This window comes from Meles meles, chromosome 2, assembly GCF_922984935.1.
Source record: "Meles meles chromosome 2, mMelMel3.1 paternal haplotype, whole genome shotgun sequence".
Lineage (NCBI taxonomy): Eukaryota > Metazoa > Chordata > Mammalia > Carnivora > Mustelidae > Meles > Meles meles.
In genome coordinates this window covers 143,326,543-143,347,849 of record NC_060067.1, presented here as the reverse complement: position 1 = coordinate 143,347,849, position 21,307 = coordinate 143,326,543, and the positions used below count along the sequence as shown (strand labels likewise).

At 46.7% G+C, this 21,307-nt stretch overlaps 2 protein-coding genes across 4 annotated transcripts in view; one reads left to right on the top strand and one right to left on the bottom strand.

The window, feature by feature from the left end:
* FHIP1A (FHF complex subunit HOOK interacting protein 1A) overlaps positions 1-6,803 on the top strand; it is a 228,112-nt gene extending 221,309 nt beyond the window's left edge. For both annotated transcript variants that reach the window (XM_045993518.1, XM_045993525.1), the window contains one exon: positions 5,742-6,803. In XM_045993518.1, coding sequence (XP_045849474.1) covers positions 5,742-5,995 — 254 coding nt within the window. In that variant the 3' untranslated portion in view covers positions 5,996-6,803. The remainder of the gene's footprint in view (positions 1-5,741) is intronic.
* A 3,694-nt stretch (positions 6,804-10,497) lies between these two features.
* Positions 10,498-21,307, bottom strand: part of GATB (glutamyl-tRNA amidotransferase subunit B) — a 98,649-nt gene continuing 87,839 nt past the window's right edge. Inside the window, exons 11-12 of one of the 2 annotated variants that reach the window (XM_045993544.1) lie at positions 14,749-14,883; positions 10,498-13,227 (exon numbers count right to left, since the gene is read on the bottom strand). In XM_045993544.1, coding sequence (XP_045849500.1) covers positions 13,099-13,227; positions 14,749-14,883 — 264 coding nt within the window. In that variant the 3' untranslated portion in view covers positions 10,498-13,098. The remainder of the gene's footprint in view (positions 13,228-14,748; positions 14,884-21,307) is intronic. The other variant, XM_045993536.1, reaches the window with a different exon arrangement.

Here is a 21,307-nt window from a genome sequence, read left to right as displayed (position 1 = left end):
AGAATGTAACTAGGGGCCAGTTTTAAATCTATAGAGGAAGCTGAAAAGATCCCAGAACTCTAGTGACTTGACCTTGTCTCTTGACCTTGTCTGCAGCTGTTTGATCTTGATCTCTCCCTGGGCCTCCTGTTCCTTGACTTTTAAATGAAGGATTTGTTTTCCATCTCCAGTTCTTTCTGGCTGTGAAGAGCCTTCAGGCCATTGCAAGGCAGATCTTGAAAGGAAGGTGGGCCTGGCCCAACTGGAAGATGAGGGGCAGGCCTTAAGGTCCAGGCTCCCAGAGAAGAGCAGACCAGGCCAGACCATTCATGGAGGGGGAAGAGCCCCCACATCTCCGTGGAAAAGTGGACTATGGGCCCCACGTGGCTTCTCCTAGCTCATGGATGGCTGGTCTGTTAGCGATGTTCCTCTTGATCCCGGAGCTTGCTGCGGTCACTCACTGTGGGGGAGTTAGCTTTCGTGCATAACCAATTAGGACAACAACTCAGTGGCTTTAAAAGACACCATTTAAGGGGGCTCCTGAGTCTGTGCGCATGGTGACCTGGGGGTTCTGATTGGGGCGGGGCTTGGCGAGTTTTGGCTGGACTTATGTGCGTTGCCTTTGGTGGGTGGCTGGGTGTCTGGGATGGCCCCACTTACAGGGGCGGTGGCCGGCTGGGCTGATGGGGTTGGTGGGGGTGGAGGTCTGTATTTCTCCTCATCCACGAGGTTACGGGGCTTGTCAACATCATGGCTGTAGGGTTGCAAGAGCCAGAGCAGGAGTGTACAAAATCTTCTGAGGCTCTGTCTTGGGACCCAAACAAGGTCAAATTTGCTACATTCTTTTGGCCAAGGCAGGTCATTGGGCGAGCCTGGGTTCAAGAATGGAGCAAACCATCTGCCTCTCAATGGGAAGAATTGTAAGAATTGTGGCCATTTTTGCAGTCGGTGGACAGAAGGTGACACGAGTCTCCTTATATTACACTCCGCATCTGCTGTTGTTCATTCGTAATTTTCAATTTGTTAAGTGCTTCCCCAGACAGTTTTATTTTCAAATTGCACTGTGGAGTGGGCCAGAAAGGTACTTTTAGCTTCATTTTCGGATAAGGCAGCTGAAATTAGAGGCCTGGAGTAGTCAGCCGGGGCCACAAAACTCAAGTGCCCGAGAGTGGCCTGCCTGGCGCGCAGAGCTAAGGGCACATGCTGACCGGCTTCTCGGGCTCTCCTTGATGCACGCGTTCTGGGTGAGTGGTGAAGGGGTGAGGTGTGGTGGGGATTGCTCACACTTGGCGCTCTGTCCTGGCTTCTCATGACAGTGGCTGCCAGGTAGGTGCCCAGGGGAACTTGAACTCATTCGTGCCATGTGTGGTTATCAAATTACTCAGCCAGGGTTGATGCTTCCTAAGGTCTGTGACGTTCAGGGGGATCTGACTTGTGAGAAGCTTCCCTTGGGAAAGAAGACTTTCCTTTATGTTCAGGTGAACCTTCCAACTTTGTTCAGATTCCCAAAGTGACCCCTCCTCTCAACTTTAAAAATCTCTAAACTCTGGGAACGAGGGAGTTGTCTGTCCCCTCGCCCAGGGCTGACCACTGAAACATTGTGATGTGACTGCCTGGAGGTGAGTTGAATCCGGGAGCGTGCTTGACAGTTCTGGTAATGGGCCAGATATTGGGGTTCACAGTGTCGGGGAGCTGTGGGCTCTGACACTGTGGATGGGGGATGAGTGCCAAATGGATTTCTTGCCTCACCTTGAAATCTTGCTAGTATTCCTCTTGAGAACCCTCTCAAGCAGCTTTTCAGACCCAGGGCAACATTTGAGAAAACGACCCCTGATTTGGACATTTATTCATACTTCCCTTCTTCCCTGCCTTTTTCTTCAGGTGCTGGTCTGTGCTTGTTGAGCCCTGTTAGGATGGGTGGAGCAGCCAGAGGGGCTCTGTACCCTGGGCCCTGCGTTCCCTTGGGCTCCTGGCGGCCCTGGGGAAAAATGAGCCTCCTCACTAATGCTTCACACGGAAGTACAGGTCCATGTGTCCTCTGCTCTGGGGTGGGAAGACTTCCAGTGCCTGCTGTCACGTTGTCATCCTTGAGATTGCTGATCTCTGGGCTCAGCCACTTCCCCTCAAATACTTTCCAAACCACAGAGGTGGTATTTACTTGTATTTAGTTCTTTTCAGTGTCCTTTCAGATCTGTGGTTCTGAGCGGGGAGGTCAGGTCAGGGGTATTTCCATTGTGCGGAAGAGGAAATGGAGACGTTGTATGATCAGATAGGTGCCTGGTAGGTAGGATCTGTGACTCAGGTCTCCTTGCTGCTGAGCTGAGAGCTTGGTGGCGCTCCATGACCCATGGAGAGGCCACTCCTATGCTGATTGCACAGCCCTCGTTGAGGGGCTCCCTGCAAGTCCTCACTATGCACGTTCTCGCCTTCAGTAGTGAAGACAGTTTTGATTCTTGGATTCAAGTGGGTAAATGAGCCTTAGTAATGACACTTTCTTTTTTAAGTGGTGACACTTTTTTGAATTCATGATCAAGCTAGATAAATGAGCCACAAAACCCTTTTTGAGGGAAAAAGAGGAACGAATGTGAAAGAGAAGATGGAGATGAGGCAAATGAACCAGCTCTGGGGAGATTAGGTGGAGGGAAGACCTGATAATGGCCAGTTCCTCCCCTCATTCACTCGGCGAATGTTTATTAGCTTCTACTGTGAATAAGGAAGCGTGCTGGGGGCTGTGAAGGACACATCACCTATGGGCGCAGCTCTCACAAATCTCAGAGTCTGGTAGAGGACTGAAAACCTAAGAACACAAGGCTAAAGGCAATGCAGACCTTAGCTGGTTAATAAACCGCCGTGTGAGGCCAGCGTGTGAGGCCAGCGCAGGGGATGGCCTGTGGGGCAGGAAACAGGAAGTCTCCGTGAAGTCAGCGGCAGGTGAATCATTGACGATTGATGGATGACCCATTAAGAGGCCCCTGTGTTACACCTATTGACTCATTGTGGTTTTTCTTTTTAACCTCCTTTTTTTGTTTGTTTATTGAGGCATAATTAACATATAATGTTATGTTAGTTTTACGTGTACAACATTGATTCAGCAGTTCTGTGCATTCCTCAAGTTCTAGTCCCCATCTGTCGCCACACATTATTACAGTGTTATTCACTATACTCCCGTGCTTTACTCATCTCTGTGACTTCTTCATTTTATAACAAAAGTTACAGTTATATAAGGGGTACAGAAGTGTGTACCCCTTAATCCCCTTCATCTAATTCCCGCAGTCCCCCACCATCTCTCTTCAGGCAACCACCAGTTTGTTCTCTGTGTTTGAGAGTCTGTTTTGTCTGTTTTTCTTTGTTCATTTTGTTTCTTAAATTTCACATACAAGTGAAATCATATGGCATTTGTCTTTTTCTGTCTAACTTCATAATACCCTCTACGTTCATCCCTGTTTTGGCAAATGGCAAGAACTCATTCTTTTTTATGGCTAATAATCCATTGTGTGTACACACACACACACACAAAGCACCTTTATTTTTAAATTTTTTTTTATTTTTTAAAGATTTTACATTTGTCAGAGGGAGCAAGCGCATAAGCCGGGGAAGCCGCAGGCTTCCCCACTGGGCAGGGAGCCTGATGCGGGACTTGATCCCAGGATCTAGGATCATGACCTGAGTTGAAGGCAGTCGTTTAACCAAGTGAGCCTCCCAGACACCCCTCACACTACACCTTTATTCATTCATCCATCAGTGGACATTTAGGTTAACTTCTATATCTTGGCTATTGTAAATAATGCTGTAGTGAACATACGGGTACACATATCTTTTCAAGTTAGTGTTTTTGTTTTCTTTGAATAAATACCCCAAAGTGGACTTACTGGATCATATGGCATTTCTGTTTTTAAATTTGAGGAAGCTCCATACTATTTCCCACAGTGGCTGCACCAGTTTGCCCTCCCACCAACAGTGCACGAGGGATCCCTTTTCTCCACATCCTCGCCAACACTTGTTACTTCTCATCTGTTTGATTCTAGCCACGCTGACAGGTGTAAAGTGATAGTTCATCATAGTCTCATTATTTCAGGTCTTCTGCCAACATTTAATTGGATTATTTGTGTTTTTGGTGTTGAGTTGCTTATTGACTCATTGAATCCTTAAAGCAACTATGTGAGCTTTTGACACCTGAGGACATCAAAATACAGAGAGGTAAAGCATCCTCCCTCCTGTTGCTCAGCCAGTGAGCAGCAGAGTCGGTGCCCTTCTTAGCCACCGCCAGTAAGCTGTAGAGATGCAGAGATACGGGGGAGGTAATTCCACGAGTGGAATCCTAGCCTGGAACTACTGCCCTTGAGTCCCACTGTGTGCAGTTCTCCAGGCCAGCTTCCTTGTGAGCTTTGCTGGGCTCTTTGAAGTGCTGCGGTGCTGGGGGCTGGCAAGGGGGTGGCAAGGGGGTGGTCTCCAAGGTGGGCAGTGTACGTCGGTGGCGTCAACACTTTTGTCCTCTGTGGTCGGGACGTGTTGTGGGTTTCCGCTAAAAGGTAGCAGCAGACCGATTCTCAGCAACTCTTCCAGTTTTTTATGGCATGAACTGTGATAAACTTTAATCTAAAAGATATTTAAAGCAGTAAAGCAGAGGAGTTTTTGTTGTTTTTTTTTTTAACACTAAAGACTATAGGAGTGAGATGTGGAAAGTACTATAAATGTCAAGAATTTTTAGTACTGTAGTTAAGCAACACTCTTCTCAGAGTGTTGAAAAATGGGACTGAATTCTAAAAAGCAGCCAAAATAACGAAGAACTTGAATGTAATGATTTATAAAGAGTGGTGAGACTGTTTGAATAGGGGCAGAAGGAGGCATAAATAATTCCTATAAATATACGAAGCGCTGGAGATATTTAAGAATTAAGGAGTCAGAAAGTTGAACCATTTTAATTAGTAAACCTGATTTGATATGGAAATGCAAGTCATCTGAATACATTCAAGTTTGGGCTCATCTCATCTCAGACACGGGTTCCTGAAACTGAGATGGAAACCCCTGAAAACTTTTCTTAAATGGAGGCTTCCAAGCTACGTGCTGCCACTAGACAGATGCCCACAGTTATGCGAAGTTCCCGGTCTGGTTGGTCTTACCAGCACCCAACCTCCTCTCTGTTCTTTCCAACCTTTAAAAGGCTTTTTCCATTCTCTCCTCCAAAAAGGCCTGGGGGTCCTGGCCTGGAGAAACCGGGGTCTTGAGGGCGTCCTCGCGGCCCGAGCTGCAGAGAGCTCCCAGAGGCTTCCTCCACCCAGCTGGTCTCGGGCAGCTGTGCTGAGTGATCAGAGCTTGAAGGGTAATGGTAGTATGGTCCCCCCAGTATCAGGAGGTTGGCAAGAGCAGGTAGAGCGCCGGGACGCCCCCCGTCACATGTAGTGAGCTACGTCTCCCTCCAGTTGATGCAGTGACATCGTGTTTTCCCTTTGCCATGACCTGGGCATGGAGGGTTCCTAATCAGCCTATTTTCTTGCCACAATTCCCGTACCAAGTTCCTTGCACAGGATTCGGGATGAAGCTCTTGCATCATGTGCCCCATGCTGGAGGCTGTCTTCTGGGCAAGTGTGTGTGCTCCAGGGTGGACGGGATGCGCACTCGAGGGCTGTGTCTTGAGACTTGAGTGACAGGGACCGAAGCCACTACCAGAGAGCGCATCAGCCCCCCAGCCCCCAACTTCACTGGAGAGGGTGGGCCTAAAGGACCAGGGAGCGTCACCATGTCCGTTTTCTTTCTGGTTTCAGATCCCATTCAGGATGCTTTCAGGACAGGAATTGGCAAGAACCTTTTGGATGGTCCCCCAAGAGTGCTTCAGCCCTTCCTGACAAACAGAGCCAAGGTGGCTGGGGTGCCCCCAAGCCTGCCCCTGCCAGTGAGGAACACCATGCTGGCCGCTGCCCTCTTCCCTGAGTTCCTCAAGGAACTGGCTGCCTTGGCCCAGGAACACTCCATTCTGTGCTACAAGGTCCTGGGTGACTTTGAGGACTCCTGTTGTTAGCTTTTTTTTTTTTTTTAATAGAGGGTCTCGTTTTTTAAGGTTTTAGTGTCTTGACTGAATGTTAAATGCAAAGCTGCTTACAGAAATTTCTACTTTGATATTTCCTGACAATACTTGATTTGCGGGGAGGGCAATTTTCTGTCTACCTCCTCTCTCTCTAGCCGGGTCTTTCCACCTTCTATAGAATGTAAGTCTCATAAGCTGGTGGCTCCTTTGGCAGGTTTTCTTTCTTCCCCCTCAAGATTTTTGGTTGTTATCCTCCCATCCAGGTGAGTCACTCCTCTTGCAGCTGAGATCACACTAAGCAAAAACTGGGGTTTGGTGGCTTCTGGAAGTACCCCATGTCAGAAGGTAATAAGCTCTTCAACAGCAGCGAAGACGGCCCATCTCTGTTGCCTTCTGCATCTGGGCTCCATTTTATAAAAGGGAAGAATAAAGATGGAGCGCCTCTTGCCTCCAACACACCAGCACATAGCTTCTGTCCCTTTGCATTTTCCTTCCAAGGTTTGCACTCTGCCCAACACGTTGCCTTATGGTGTGGGCAAACCCACTGGTCTCAGCTCTCTGCTGGGAAGTCAGATGGGGTTGCGGAGAATTTGGAATGCGGGGAGACTTTCTTGTTGCTTGAGAGCTTTCTTTAATCCGTGTATCACTACCTAAACACTGGGAACAGCCTTATTTTAGTAAGATTTGCACAAAATGAAATATACTTGTGCAAACTGTTACATTGGTTTTTAGAAGTCTGATCTGATGAAGAAAGCAGGGTATCATATACCTAACATTATTTTTTAAGTGTTTTCTGGAAGGAAAACAGATGAACTGGTGAAGCTGTTTCACAGGGAGCTTTTTGGTGGGGGGGGGGGGTCAGCGGGAGTATGAAGTGGGGGGAGAAGGATAAAGGTAAACTAGATGCAACCTGTAAAAACACTGGCGATTATCTTAGATTCTGTTCACGTCCTCTCCCGTGTTGCACTTTGCAGAGAAACAGGAACTGGACGGCCACTCTGGGACCTGGGATGTGAGTGTGGACAGGTCACGGGAAGCCCTGCAAAGCCCAGTGCCTGCCGGTGACTCACTGCATGCGGCAGTGCTGCCTTCTGAGTAATGGGGTTCATTAGAAGGTCCCAACATGATGCATTAGTGCCTCTGTGCTGCTTGGCTGCCTGCTCCAAGAGGTGCAATTATGCTTAGCACCGGTCTCCTTAAGCCACCAAAATAACCGTGTGTTAAAGATGAGACCATAAACAGCTGATGTCTGTGGATATTCAGTGTCCCCCCCCCCACCTTTGGGCAGGTGAGAAGCACAAAACACGGGTGATGGGCCTCCCTGTTGGGAGGGAGACTGGAAGCCCCAGTTTTTTTTTGTTTGTTTTTTTTTTTTTTTTTGTGGGCAGGGCTGCCTGGGGGCAGCCCTAGGTGTGGTGCCTGGAGTGTGGGTCTGGGCTTAATCAGGCCCCTGGCAAAGGAGGAGGGGGGCAGAATCCCATCTGAGACCCTGCAGGGCAGAGACTGCTGCCCTTCTGCCTTGTGTGGATCTTGGAGCAGCTCTGTGTAGAGAGAGAGCCAGCCTGTGGAATGAGGTCCCCAGGAGACCTGGTCTGGGCTAGGAGACTCTTACCAGCCAGCGTCCCAGTGCTTCCCAGTCCAAGCAAGAAACCAAAGATGTCCGCTTTTGGCTTCACATCTGTCTGTCTTGAAAAATGTTCTGCTCCGCTGTGGTCCAGCAGTGGGAATGTCTGTAGCCCAACAGACTGGCCTGTTTGTGGCTTCCTGGCACTCACTGGTACTGGCAAACCCCCAGCTGTCCCCTGGAAAAGAAGGTGACTTCAGGTAGAGAAAAAGGGACAGGAAGATGGAATTTAAGCTATAATTTATTTTCCTCTAGCTTTGTTTTGCACAAGTGTTTATCTTCCAGTTTGGACTTACCAGGTATGTAAAATGCAAACGTCATACCTGGAAAAGTGTATTTCTTAGCTTTTTGATGTAATGATGCACACCTGTCTCCCTTATCTGGTGTTGGCATTGATTCGTCTTCAGTCTGTGTTGCTTTATTATAGAAAAATTTGTGAAGACACTGGCATGTTTTAAAATATGTTCCCAGAGTGTGGTCACTTCTCCACGTGGCCGGCTCCCCCTCAGACGCTGTGCTACTTGCTGGAGGGCACAGTTTTGCCGCAGCCCTGAGGTTGGCGTCGCTGTGTCTGGCGTGATGGTCCTGGGCAGCAAAAGCGACTGGAAGGTTCCTGGAACTTCACACATAAATTTCAATTCATAATGCTGGGTCTGAGGTAAAGTTCTAGATAGAATGAATTTTATGATTCAGAGTATATGCGAGCAATGGGATATTTAAAATTGATTTTTGGAAATGACCAAGTGAATATTTTTAAAATTTCAAGCAAAGAAATTCCAGGTGAGTTTAGCCTAAAATACAGTTTCTTGGGGGATACATTATAATTCCTCAGCCATGAAAAGGGGATGCTGGAGTAACCAGTTAAAGAGATGTGATTTTCGTTATCAATAGATAACTTCCTTTCCTCGGTATTTAGAGGAATCATGAAACTGCCACCCTTTTGCCTTGTACTGTCTTGGAAGATACTTTGATGTATTGATGGGTTGGAACTGAAGTCTCTATCGCTATCTCTATCCTCTATCTAGGGAGGGCACGTTCAGGTGTTTCTTGGGTTCCCAGGAGTACCTTTGTGGCTAGTGGCTTTGATTTAGATCAGATGTAGTTGATTTCCAATCCACTGAGACCTCGTGGAGCCGTGGTGTCGGCAGGAGAGCATCCTCTTGGGAATAGGCTCCAAAAACAGGACACGAGAGTATTTGGGTTGCCTGTTCCATTTGGGCAGCCAGCGGTACTCAGGGTGGAAAGCTGTTTTGACGTCTCTGAATGCGCTTGTTTGCCGTGGTCATGTTGGGTTGACGTCCAGCTCTGTTCCGAGGTGCGGGCTTGTGGAAGGGCTGCGCATTCTCAGTCGGGATCCGGGTGCCTAGGTCGCTCTCTGGAGGGAGGGTCTCCGTGGGGTGGGGGGTGGGGTGGAGGCTGCGGCGCTGGTGTTATGGGAAGTGTGTCCAGCCAGCATAAGCTCCGGTTCTCATTTAAGGGCAGCTCAGATTAATTGCTAATTATCGGCCCTGCATTTACTGACGTGGCTCTGAAGCTTGCCATTTTTATGAAACATCCTACTGCAGAACAGCTATTCCTGCACGTGCTCCTTCCGGTCAGTGGCCGGGGCCGGCGTACCTGGGGCTTGCTGTGAATCTCAGCCAGCTCTGCAGTGTTGGCTTTTCTTGGAAGCTGTGGTCCTCTGGCAGCTGGGACCACCCCTGCTCTCAGTCACTGAGAAGATCCTTGCAGGTCCCTTCCCACTTCAGCCCTTATTCTGTCAACCCCACAGCCCTCGCTGTCCATCAGATCACCGCCTAACACAAAACACTGTAGAACTGGTTTCTACTCCAGCCTTAAATCACATCATCGAGGAAGCATTTTTAGAAAATGGAGTTTTCTTTTTTCCCCTCTAAACCTGATTTAGAACAAGCTTTTTGGAAGACTAAGAATTGTGTTGGGCTAATTTGGCCTCAGTGAATCCGCTCTATGTTCAGGCGTTTGTTAGGCCATTACTTGTTTCAGAGAACAGGTTACACTGGCGGCTCGTTAACTGGATAAACATGGCGTTAGTGAAAGACTTTTGGTGAGGTTCTGCAGGGAGGAAGATGGGGCCGGGGCCGGGGAAGCCTTTAGTTCCTTGGTGCCTGTACTTAGGATCCTAAGAAGATGATGATTTTAGCTAGGACTGACCCTTCCCATCCCATTGGGTCATTGTGTATTTTGTTCCTGTCTCAAGACATGTGAGTATACGTAACTCACTGTCAGCCACACAAGTTACCAGACCGCCCATGGGCATGGTCGGTATGCGTTCGATGTGTCATTCAGGCATCTTTTGGGGAGCTTAAATTTACTATGTCATTTCAGAACCTGACAAGGGTGATGGAAGCTCTTGGGCCGGATTATAAATTTCATGGAGCTGAGGCTGCAAAAGTCTGTGCTTCTGAGTGTGTCCGCTGACTTTTTATTGGGAAAAGTCTGCAAAAGACCTGTAACAAGGCCCCTTTCTGCCCTGGAGATATTTTGAAGAGGGAATTTGGTGTTGATCTTACTTCAATGATTTTTGCTCAATTGTTTGACTAAGGGAGGCAGTGAGACAGAATTTCAATCAGGTTCTATCCGTCTCTCACTTAAGGGTCAGCCACGTTCACAAATAACCCATGAATACGTTTGTCTAAGATCTGCCAGAGAAGGGTGGTGGCCATTTCTGTGCTGCTCCTGGTACTGGGTAAATAACGTGGCCTTTGAGACAGACTCAGTGTGTGTTTTCTTCCCAAGAGTCACTATGTAGAATCCTTGAAATGATGCAGCACATTCAGTAGAAATGAAAAAGATGATATGAATTGTGGGTCATTCCCATAAGCTGTGTATTGAGTTAATCAACTCAAAGCTCTAGGAGGGTGTGTACTTTCAAAAATTCCATTGCCTTATTCCAGATAAGCAATAATTACAAAAGTGTTCGTGTGTAAGCTCAGCTAAAACTTGCTAAACTTGGTATAAATAACAATTAGCTTCCTCCTCCTGGGGCATGTATATTTTGAAAGGTAGTAAGAGAAGTTCACCTTGATACATAAGCCTGGACAGAGTCAAGAAGCTCCTTCCCAGACCCAGATGTCCAGAATTTAAAAGCCTACTTGTTGGTAGCACCAACCTCTCATACCAAAAGTCCCCACGAAAGGCTGTCAGCTAATTTTGCTTTATAAATTTAATCAACATTTGCTAAAGTTATTCTGCGCCAGGCAGTGTGCTGAATGTTGAGGCTGATGTTCCTGACCTCCCACCAGAACCAACCAACCTCCTTTTCAAGTAACAGAACACATGGTTTGGGCATGGCCAGGTAAAGCTGGTTCACGCCGACCTGGGGAAGAGCCAGTTTTCCAGCACATTCCCCTCTCAACCTATAGGTGTGTGGCTTCCAATGACAGATGGCAATGGCTTTACCGAGGACACCACTCCTACATTTTAATGAGATTTTCATTGGAACAGCAAACAAAGAAGCAGACTGAATTCTCACTCATGCAAAGATGTAGTTAAAACTGTATTTGAGGCCTGTTTATGAGCAGAGCCATACTCTGTGCATTTCTGACATTGTTATGCAAACCTATCTTTTGAATATACAGTCAGGTTCCAAGGATGATATCTGAGCTATGCTTTGATTTCATTTTTTTATTAGCAATTGTAACAACATTAACTGTTCAACATTCAGGATTTCAGAAGTGGGCATTCGAGACCATGGGCAGCTGTCAGAGGTGGACAGTCATCACCATAAAGATCAGGTGTTCTCATGATGGCATTTTTCTCTGGAAGTGATCAGTTCATGATACAGTTTACATCGGATGTAACAGTTTTGGTAAAATGTCTCCATCCAGCTGCCTCCCCACCCCCATCACCCATTTAAGCAAGACCTTGATTTAAAATGATCTGGAAAGATCCCCCAGCGGCTTCTGTGAAGTTTGATGTCTAAGAAGCCAGACCTTTGGTGAAAATGAAAGTTTGTAAAACAAAAGCGAACCTTATTATTTCTTACAAAACAATGATCCAGTCTCAGACTGTCTTGCCTATTTGCAATTCAGACTTGCAATGCGAGGAGAGAGAATGGACTCTTTCTCTCTGGAAAAGGAAAAAAATATCTTCTGGGTCTAGTAGTTTTCAGTATTGAAGAGAATGCATTCGGGCTACAAGGCCTCCTGGGTGAGGGAACACCTCCTCTCACAATATTCTGAGTCACTCATGGTTTTCATAAGTTTTTGTTTAAAACCTTACCTCTTCATGCTTGTCTGGAATAAACCACACACAACTGGTTTCCTTTCTGTCTCTGCTTTTCTGGCTAGGTCAGAGGCAGGCTTTCGTGCCACTCTTGAGGTAGGGAAGTCCTGCACAGTGGCCGGCAGCTGGAGCCTGGTTCATTGCTACACTGACTATAGGGAAGGTCTGCTCGTCTCCAGGGCCCTCAGCTGCCATAGCAGCCCCGTCCGTGAGGGCAATGTTCGGATTCTCCTTAGCAGGCTAGGGGATTCAGTGCAAAATCTGAGACTCCTAAGAGTCTCTTCTTCTCCTGATGCCAGTTTGACATGTGCTTTTAAAAAGCAGCCTTTGAGAAACCGGTCCTTACTTGTGGGGAGTCAGAGGGAACAGAGGCACTCAGGGTGCAAAGGGGTGCTCCGGTGCAGGAGAGAGAAGCGCATTCCTGTCCCAAGCACCGGGGTGAAGGTGGCCCAGCCTTTCATGAAGATGTTGTGAACAGCATCACAGTTACTGTTTAAGGTCAAGATTCTGATGTACTAGCTTATAATCTTATTCTTCCCAGGCAAAACAAATCAATGTTACAGCTTCCCCCCCCACTTTTTATCTTTCTTTGGCCTGGGTGGGGGGAGAGGGAGTTGTCAACTGCACAATCTTTGAAGTGTAAGTTAATTTTTTATGTGATATTCCAGTATATATTTTATTCATTAAATTTATTTGAAAACTTCTTTTTTGTTCTTTTTTCCAAAGAATTTTTCACTTAATTCTCAGACCTCTACCTTCCAGGATCCCTAGGGAGCTCAACGGGCCATGTCAACTTTTAGTCCTCGGATGAGGGAATGTAAGGAAGACTAACACTCTTCTTCCTGTCCACACGAAGCCTCCGGAGACTGACGTGTGTTTACAACATGTCAATTCTGTGGTGGTTTTTCGCTCCACTCCTCTACTCTCAGGTCTAAAATACTGCATGCCAATGAATGAAGTTCTCTTACAACGGTGACAGCCTCTGAAACAGGGTCTCACTTAGTTCTACATCACTGAGCGCTGGAACTGTGCTGTTTCTTTACCACCAACGCAGCTGGAACCAGTCTGATGTCCAAGAGGCAGCCGGGCTGTCTGTGCAGGTGGCATCCCGTGGCTGGGGCCTGGGAGGCACTGGCATGTCCAGCCACTGGATGGCCCGTGTCATGGGCTTCGGTTCTCAGTCACGGTCGCTCTGCTCTTCCTCGGGCACAGAGGGACCTGGGACGGCTCATGGGGACAGCTTCCTCTCCAGGATCTCCTTTATTGCAGTTGGGTCTGCTCGGCTGAGAGTTGCTTTTCGGACCAACCCAATCAGTTTGTTTATAGCTCTGGGGTTCCCCCTCTTCACGTCCATTACCTTTAAAGATAGAAACTGTTTTAGAGAAGAAAATAATGACACGCGTACCTAAAAATGCAAAGTTAAGGTTTATGTTTACTGAAACTTAAATTCAGTTTCTTTTCTGTTAGCATTAGATATAAAATGAGACAAGGAAGAAGGAGGGGGTGAGCTTCTGAGGAGGTATCTGGGCTCCGGTCACAGGACGTTGGCCACGGTGCCTTTTGAGAAAGTGGACAAGAAGAGGGCTGTGACACACGAGTGACTGCCTACAGTGAGAGCTGGCACATGGGGACGAGGGTACTGTCCTGGGCACTGCACTGACACGAGGACATGGAGCTTCTGTCTTGGGGGTGAGTAACCAAAGATGAATGATCTGGTGTAGCTGGAGCGAGGCCCTTCTCTAATCCCCCAGTGGAGGTCAGTGGACACTGAAATGCATGGCTTTCCTTCTGCCCCCAACTGCTTGCCAGGAAGATGTGTTTATCAGAAAACAAATCCACAAAAGGGCAACTCTCCGGGGGCATTTGGGTTGGGGAGTGCACTGTGGTGGGCAAGATGGGGACAACAAAAGCAGGAGGCTCCAGATTCCTATCCAACAGCCATGCACTGTCAGGGCCACCCACCCTGCCCTTCTGCTCTGCCACATCTCGATGGGTAATGACATCTGTGGGTATCTGCGCTAGGTGCTGCGGAACAAGTCCAAGATGGAAAGTGTGTCTTTATCAGTCACTACAGATGAGGCAGGGAGATGGAGATGGAGACTGCCGAGACCCAGCGCAAGCTCATTTACCTTATCGAGAGCTCTTCTCAGAGCTGTTAGTGTCCCTGGCAAGCCGATGGGTGGGTGGATATTATTTTGAAAGAGATGCTAGCAATTTTTTACCCACTAAAAAATCTCTAGACAGTATGATTGGACTTGGAGAGGGAACGATGGTACTCATTTTAGCTTTTATATTTTGTTCTATGCTCAGAACACAAAATGGCTTGGTGTTCAGCTATGCTCCTGTCAAGGATTTTCTCCGTAATTTACAAATAATTTCCCTTTCTGCCTTTCTTCCCGCCTCTTAAAGGCAGGGGGCTAAAGTGTCTGCCTATCTTTCTTCCCTCTCTGCAGTCATTCCTGCTGGTTTGTTAGCGAGAGGTCTCCTTAGAAAGCCGAGCTAGCTATAACCGATTCAAAGTGCACCATGCTGGGAGGTCAAACCTCGGATCTAGTGAGCTTGATAAACACCCCTGTAAACCCAGCTCCATGAGATTAAACCCCAGGGGTGGATATTCCGTATAGGAAAAGTTGTATTTTTTCTAATATTCCCCTAATTTCAGCTCTCGACCCGAGCTGAAGACGAACAGAATTTATTAGGGACTTCTGATGTAACCGGGCCAGCCCTTATTAGGAAGCGCCTCTGGGCTGCTAAGGGGAGCGGTGGAGAGGCTCCTCGCCGAGTGCTCAGGCTGGCACCGGCCCTGTGCTGGCTGGGAGGGTGGGTCCTGGCCCCGGCTGCCCAGGAAGCCCCCCTCCATGCTGCAGGTGATCATTACCACTTGAGGGTGCCCCTCCATCACAGTGTGGCAGGCCCGTTCCAGCGTCTCTTGATCCTGCATCAGTTCAAGCTGCTTTTCTGAAACAATCTGCGAAGGAGTCTTCCCTTCACTGCGCCACAGTTCCTCAAACACCTGCAGGCCGGAGGAGGGGGAGAGAGACGGAGAAATGAATACTTGCTCCACCTGCCAGGGCCTGAACCAACAGAGCTGGGGCGGGGAGCGGTGTGGAGAGCAGAGTCCGTGAATTCCCAGATGTGTGGGTCTAGCCTATGGGGCCTCATCTCTCCTGAAGCACGTTGGGTGAAGCCACTCTAGAGAGCACTCAGACACAACGGGTGTCTTCCCAGGCACAGCAGCTCTCTCAGGACCGTGAATGGGATGGGGCCTGTGGAGACACTGGATCCTTCCTGCTCACGGAGTCAGGCCCCATGGCAGAGAGGGGCTGGTGTGGGGGGCGTGTGTGTGAGAAGATGATGACATGGGGCCCCTGCTTCCAGGAGTCAGGGAGCCAGGGACAGTTCTGTCTCACATCCACCAAATAAATTAACTGAGGTGATATTCTGTTGAAGGAGAGGGCGGCACGGGCTAAGGGAGGTAACCACTGCCCTGAAATGAAGTCCAAAAAAAGTCAGCCTGCTGGGAGTTACGATTTTCGTGGGGCAAGAAAGTGGCCTCATAATGAAGCTACAAAATGGAAAGTAACTAAAAACATAAATCATAATCCACAGGGGCCTCTGCCATGCCACATCTGTCCCCTATCAGTGGGACTAGGCCCAAATCTGGCTAGGATAATTACGTTAATGGTGTATTTTTCTATTTAAAAAAATAACAGCAATAACAAACCCCCAAAGTCATCAAAGTAGGAGAAAAAGGAATACATTTTTAAAGAAGGCATTTCCTAGGGTAGTTTTCCTCTTTCCTCTTGCTGTTTCTAGTGTAAGCTGGAAGGCTGGGGGGTGTGGGCTCCTCTGTTAGTCTCCTGTGGTGCCTCCTTCATCTCTGCCTGCAGTCAGTACTGAGCACGGACTGTTCCTTGTGAACATTCTGGCTGAGAACGGGCCAGCCAGGAGCCATTCCTCCCAGAAAAACAGAGCTCATCAATAATTGGCACATACAGCAAAACAAACGAAGGGGAAGATGCTTGGACTCTCAGGAGGGCTCGAAGTTTTCCCCCATCTGGATGGAAAAAAACCACAAATATTTACCATGGCTAGGACAGTCAGTGCCCCTCAGCTCAGCTGTCAGAAGACCCACAGTGACTGTGGACAGGAGATGTCTTTGGTGGGCCCTCCTGGGGCTCCCCTGTGGGACACGCCTCTGGCTACACTGTACAGCTCCTGCTGCTTAGGGAAAACCTGTCCCTGCTTTTAAAATATCCTGAATATATATGCCTCCAATCAATTCTGCAACTATTTATTCAGCCAAGAAATGGGTAAGGCACTAAGGGAAAGGGCCACAAAAGCAAGTGAGAACTTTTCATGCCTTCAACAAACTTATTAGTAGTGGAGTGTCAGCAGCAAAGGAAATGGAGAACAGAACATCTGTAATGCAGATTATACTCGTGAAGCTGTCAAAAGCATGTCTGAAGAGTTTCTCCGACCTCTTTCCCTGACACTTTTTTCTTAAGTTCACTTATAACTGTTAAAATCATTGTTTCTAATTCTACGGGTAAATACATGTTAGGGAGACAGGATCACAATGGCAGAAAGAAGATCCTGAACTTGCCTCCCACCATGGACACACCTGAAACTACAACTCCATATAGAACCAACCTTGCTGATGACAACCTGAAGACTAGAACAGCCCTTCCACAACTAAAGAGCTAAAGAAAAGCCACACTGAGATGGGTAGGAGGGGCAAAGATGTGGTCTAGGCAGGACCCACATGCCTGGTGTGGCACTCCATAGGTGGGATGTGTATCACAAATGCCGAGGTCCTCTCTGAAGTTCAGGCCCCGCATCAGGCACCCCAGCCCTGCAGACCCGCACTGGGAAGATAAGCCCCCATCCCCATAATGTCTACCTTTAAAAATCAGCAGGAAGAGCAGGAGGGCTATCAGAAACAGAGGTTCTGCTCTTTAAGGGTGGGCACACAAACTCACTCTGACACCCAGCTCAGAGGCAGCAGTTTGAAAAGTGCTTGGGCTATACATGAAGGAGATTTATCAACTAATCTTAGGGTATGTGCCAGAGGTGTGTAGCTCTGTGGGAATGTTCTCTGGCAAAGGAAGCACATGGGGTGCCATTCCTGAAACTCTCCACCTACCTTGTTAGCACTGCTCAACCCACCCAGATGCTCCCCTGCAGACCTCCCCTGCCTATCCCGGCAGGCACTCCTCCAAGCAGTTCCTGTTCACACGTGGGGCGTAGCTGGGACGGGCCCTATGCTAAGTGGCTCCTGCCCTGCCGCAGTGGGTGGACCTGGCTGGCCCGCACCAGCATGCCCACAATAGCTACAGCCACGCATTGTAGCCAGGTGGGTTGGGGGCCAGCCCTGCTCACCACTGTGCCTGCAGCACTAATAGCCAAGCACAACAAAATAGCTCAGGAAACCACAGAGGGAATACCCCTGGAGCACTCGGTTCTAATGACCAGAAGAAGCTGTGTTTCTGGGCCCCACAGGACAACTACATAAGGTCACTCCTTCAAGACTGGGAAATGTAGCTGATCTGCTTAATACATAGAAACAAGAGTTAGGCAAAATGAAGAGACAAAGGAATATGTTCCAAACAGAAGAATATGTTCCAAACAAAAGAATAAGACAAAACCTATAAAACAAAAACAAAAACAAAACACAAACCCACAATGGAGATAATGCAATCTACTGATAAGGAGTTCAAAGTAGCAGTCATAAAGATGCTTGCCAAACTTGGGAGAAAAGTGGATGAACACAGTGAGAACTACAACAAAGAGAAAATATGAAAAGAACCAATCAGAGCTGAAGAATACAATAACTGAAATAATAAATACAGGAGAAGGAATCAGCAGCAAATTCGAGGATGCAGAAGAATGAAGAATGGATCAACATCTGGAAGACGCTAATGGGAATCACCCAACATGAACAGCACAAAGAAAAAAGATAAACAGAATCTTAAAAGCAGCAAAAGGAAAGCAACTAATTATGTATAAGAGAAACCCTATAAGACCATTAGCAGATTTTTCCACAGAAACCTTGCAGGCCAGAAGAGAATGGCATGATATATTCAAAGTGCTGAAAGGAAAAAACCTACAACCATGAATACTACCTGGAAAGATTATCATTTAGAATTGAAGGAGAGATAGAGTTTCCCAGGAAGAAAAGCTAAAGGAATTCCTCACCCCTAAACCAGCCTTACAAGAAATGTTACAGGGACTTTTGTAAGAGAAAAAGAAAAGGCCACAAGCAGAAGTAAGAAAACCATGAAAGAAAAAATGTCTCTGATAAAAGCAAATATACAGTAAGGGTAGTATGAAGGTTAAAAGACAAAAGTAGGAAAGATGGTGGAAGACTAGGGTACCCTATTTCAACCAGTCCCCTGGATTAAGCTGGATATCTACCAGACCGTTCTGAACACCCACAAAATCAGCCTGTGATGTAAGAAGATATACTTGGATCTCTACGAACAGAGTATCTCAGGTGGCTGGTCCCGAGGTCTGAGGCAGGGAGCCGTGATTCTGTGGGCAGATAGTGGAAGAGATACTGGAAGATAAACGGGAGGGGAGGGAGCCTCTGGGATCCCACGCTGCTGGAGCACAAAAACCTCCTGCACTAGCAACCATGTACACAGACTGGTAGTAGTGGGGAAAAGACTTCAGGACAGCCCCCTGACCGAAACCTGGAGCTCTTGGGGGCGCACTTGTGAACGGGGGCAGATGGCAGTTTTAGAAGCACAAAGGGCAGAGATATGCCTGGCCTTGGAAGCGGGGGCTGGGAGTGCTGCTATGGAGCACAAAAGCCAGGATACTGTGCTTGATCCCAGGACCTTGGGATCATGACCTGAGCTGAAGGCAGATGCTTAACGACTGAGCCACCCACGTGCCCCTAATTTCCCTATAAAACAGGTGCATCTTGCTTCGGTTATGGTCAATACTTTGGACTCTGTACATTCCCTCAACCACCACCTCAACAGAATGACTAAGAGGAGGAACTAGGAAAGACTCAGAGACCGTGACCTCTGCCACAGAGCTAATGGATATGGATATAAGCAAGATGTCGGAAATAGACTTTTAGGGTAATAGTTATGCAGACGATACCTAGGATGGAGAAAATCATTAATGGCAAAATAGAGTCCCTAAGGGCAGAAATGAGAGCTGATTTGGCAGAACTTAAAAATGCTGCCAGTGAGATCAAATCTAATCTAGATCCTCTAACAGCTAGGGTAAAAGAGACAGAAAAACAAATTAGTGATCTAGAAGGCAAACTGACAGAAAAGAAGGAACAGGAAGAGGCCTGGAACAAACAGCTTAAAATCCATAAAAACTGAATTAGAGGAAATAAATGATGCCATGAAATGTTCCATTGTCAGAATTACTGGGATCCCTGAGGGGGTGGGGAGAGAGAGAGGACTAGAAGATATATCCGAGCAAATGGTAGCTGAGAACTTACCCAATCTGGGGACTAAAACAAGCATTCCTGTCCTAGAGGCAGAGAGGACCCCTCCTAAGATCACGGAGAACAGACCAATGCCCTAGCATGTAATAGTAAAACTTAAAAATCTTAGAACCAAGGAATCCATCTTAAGGGCAGTGAGGGGGAAGACATTCCTTATGTACAGAGGGAGGGTTATCAGAATAACGTCAGACCTGGCAAGCCAGAAAGGGCTGGCAAGACACTTTGAGGGTACTAAATGAGAAGAACAAGCAGCCAAGAATACTTTTTATCTGACAACGCTGTCATTCAGAATGGATGGAGAGATAAAGAGATTCTAGGACGTGCAGAAACTGAAAGAATATATGACCACTAAGCTAGCCCTGAAAGAAATATTAAGGGGGGGGGGTGGGTTCTATAAAAGGAGAAAGACCCCAAGAGTGATAAAGAACAGAAATTTACAAAGACAATGTATAGAAACAAGGACCTCAGAGGCAACATGATGACAATAAATCATATCTTTCAATAATTACTCTCAATATGAACAGCCTAAATCCTCCCATAAAATGGCACAAGGTTGCAGACTGGATAAAACGACAGGACCCGTCCATATGCTGTCTACAAGAGACTCATTTTGAACCTAAAGGTACATCCCCACTAAAAGTGAAGGGATGGAGAATTGTCTTTCATGCCAACGGACTGCAAAAGAAAGCGGGGGTTAGCAATTCTCTTATCAGACAAATCAGATTTTAAGCTAAAGACTGTAGTCATAGACTCAGAAGGACACTATATCATTCTTAAAGGGTCTATCCACCAAGAAGATCTAACAATTGTAAATATCTATGCCCCCAACATAGGAGTAGCTAACTACATAAGCCAACTGTTAACCAAAACAAAGAGATAGACTGATAATAATACGTTAATTGCAGGAAACCTTAACACTCCACTCTCAGCAATAGACAGATCATCTAAGCAGAAAATCAACAAAGAAACAAGAGCTTTGAATGACACACTGCACCAGATGGACCTCAAAGATTCGTACAGAACATTCCACCCTAAAACAATGCACACAGAACTTTCTCCAGAATAGACCACATGCTATGTCACAAATCAGGTTTCAACCAATACCAAAGGACTGAGATTATTCCTTGCATATTCTCAGACCACAATGCCTTGAAATTGGAATTCAATCACAAGAAAAGGTTTGGAAGAAGTTCAAACACTTGGAAGCTAAAGACCATCCTGCTCAAGAATGTGTGGGTCAACCAGGAAATCAAAGAACTTAAATATTTCATGGAAACCAATGAGAACCAAAAACACATTGGTCCAAAACCTATGGGATACAGCAAAGGCAGTCCTAAGGGGGAAATACATAGCCATCCGAGCATCACTTAAAAAATTAGAAAAGTCCTGAATACACAAACTACCTTAACAGCTTAAAGAACTAGAGAATCAACAACAAATTAAGCCTAACCCATGCACAAGAAGGGAAGAAATTAAGATTAGAGCACAGATCAATGAATCAGAAACCAGAAATGCAGTAGAACACATCAATGAAACTCGAAACTGGTTCTTTGAAAGAATTAATAAGATCAATACACCACTGGCCAGACTTATCCAAAAGAAAAGAGAAAAAAATAATGAATGAAAGGGGAGATATTATGATTAACACCAAGGAAATAGAAATAATTATCAGGAATTATTATCAACAGCTATATACCAATATATTAAGCAAACTATAAGAAATGGATGCATTCCTGGAAACCTATAAACTACCAAGACTGAAACAGGAAAAAACTGACAACCTAAATAGACCAATAACCAGTAACAAGATTGAAGCAGTGATCAAAAACCTCCCAAAAAACAAAAGTCCAGGACCTAATGGATTCCCTGGAGAATTCAAGCATTCAAAGAAGAAATAATACCTATCTTCCTGAAGCTGTTCCAAAAAAATAGAAATAGAAGGAAAACTATCAGACTCATTCTATAA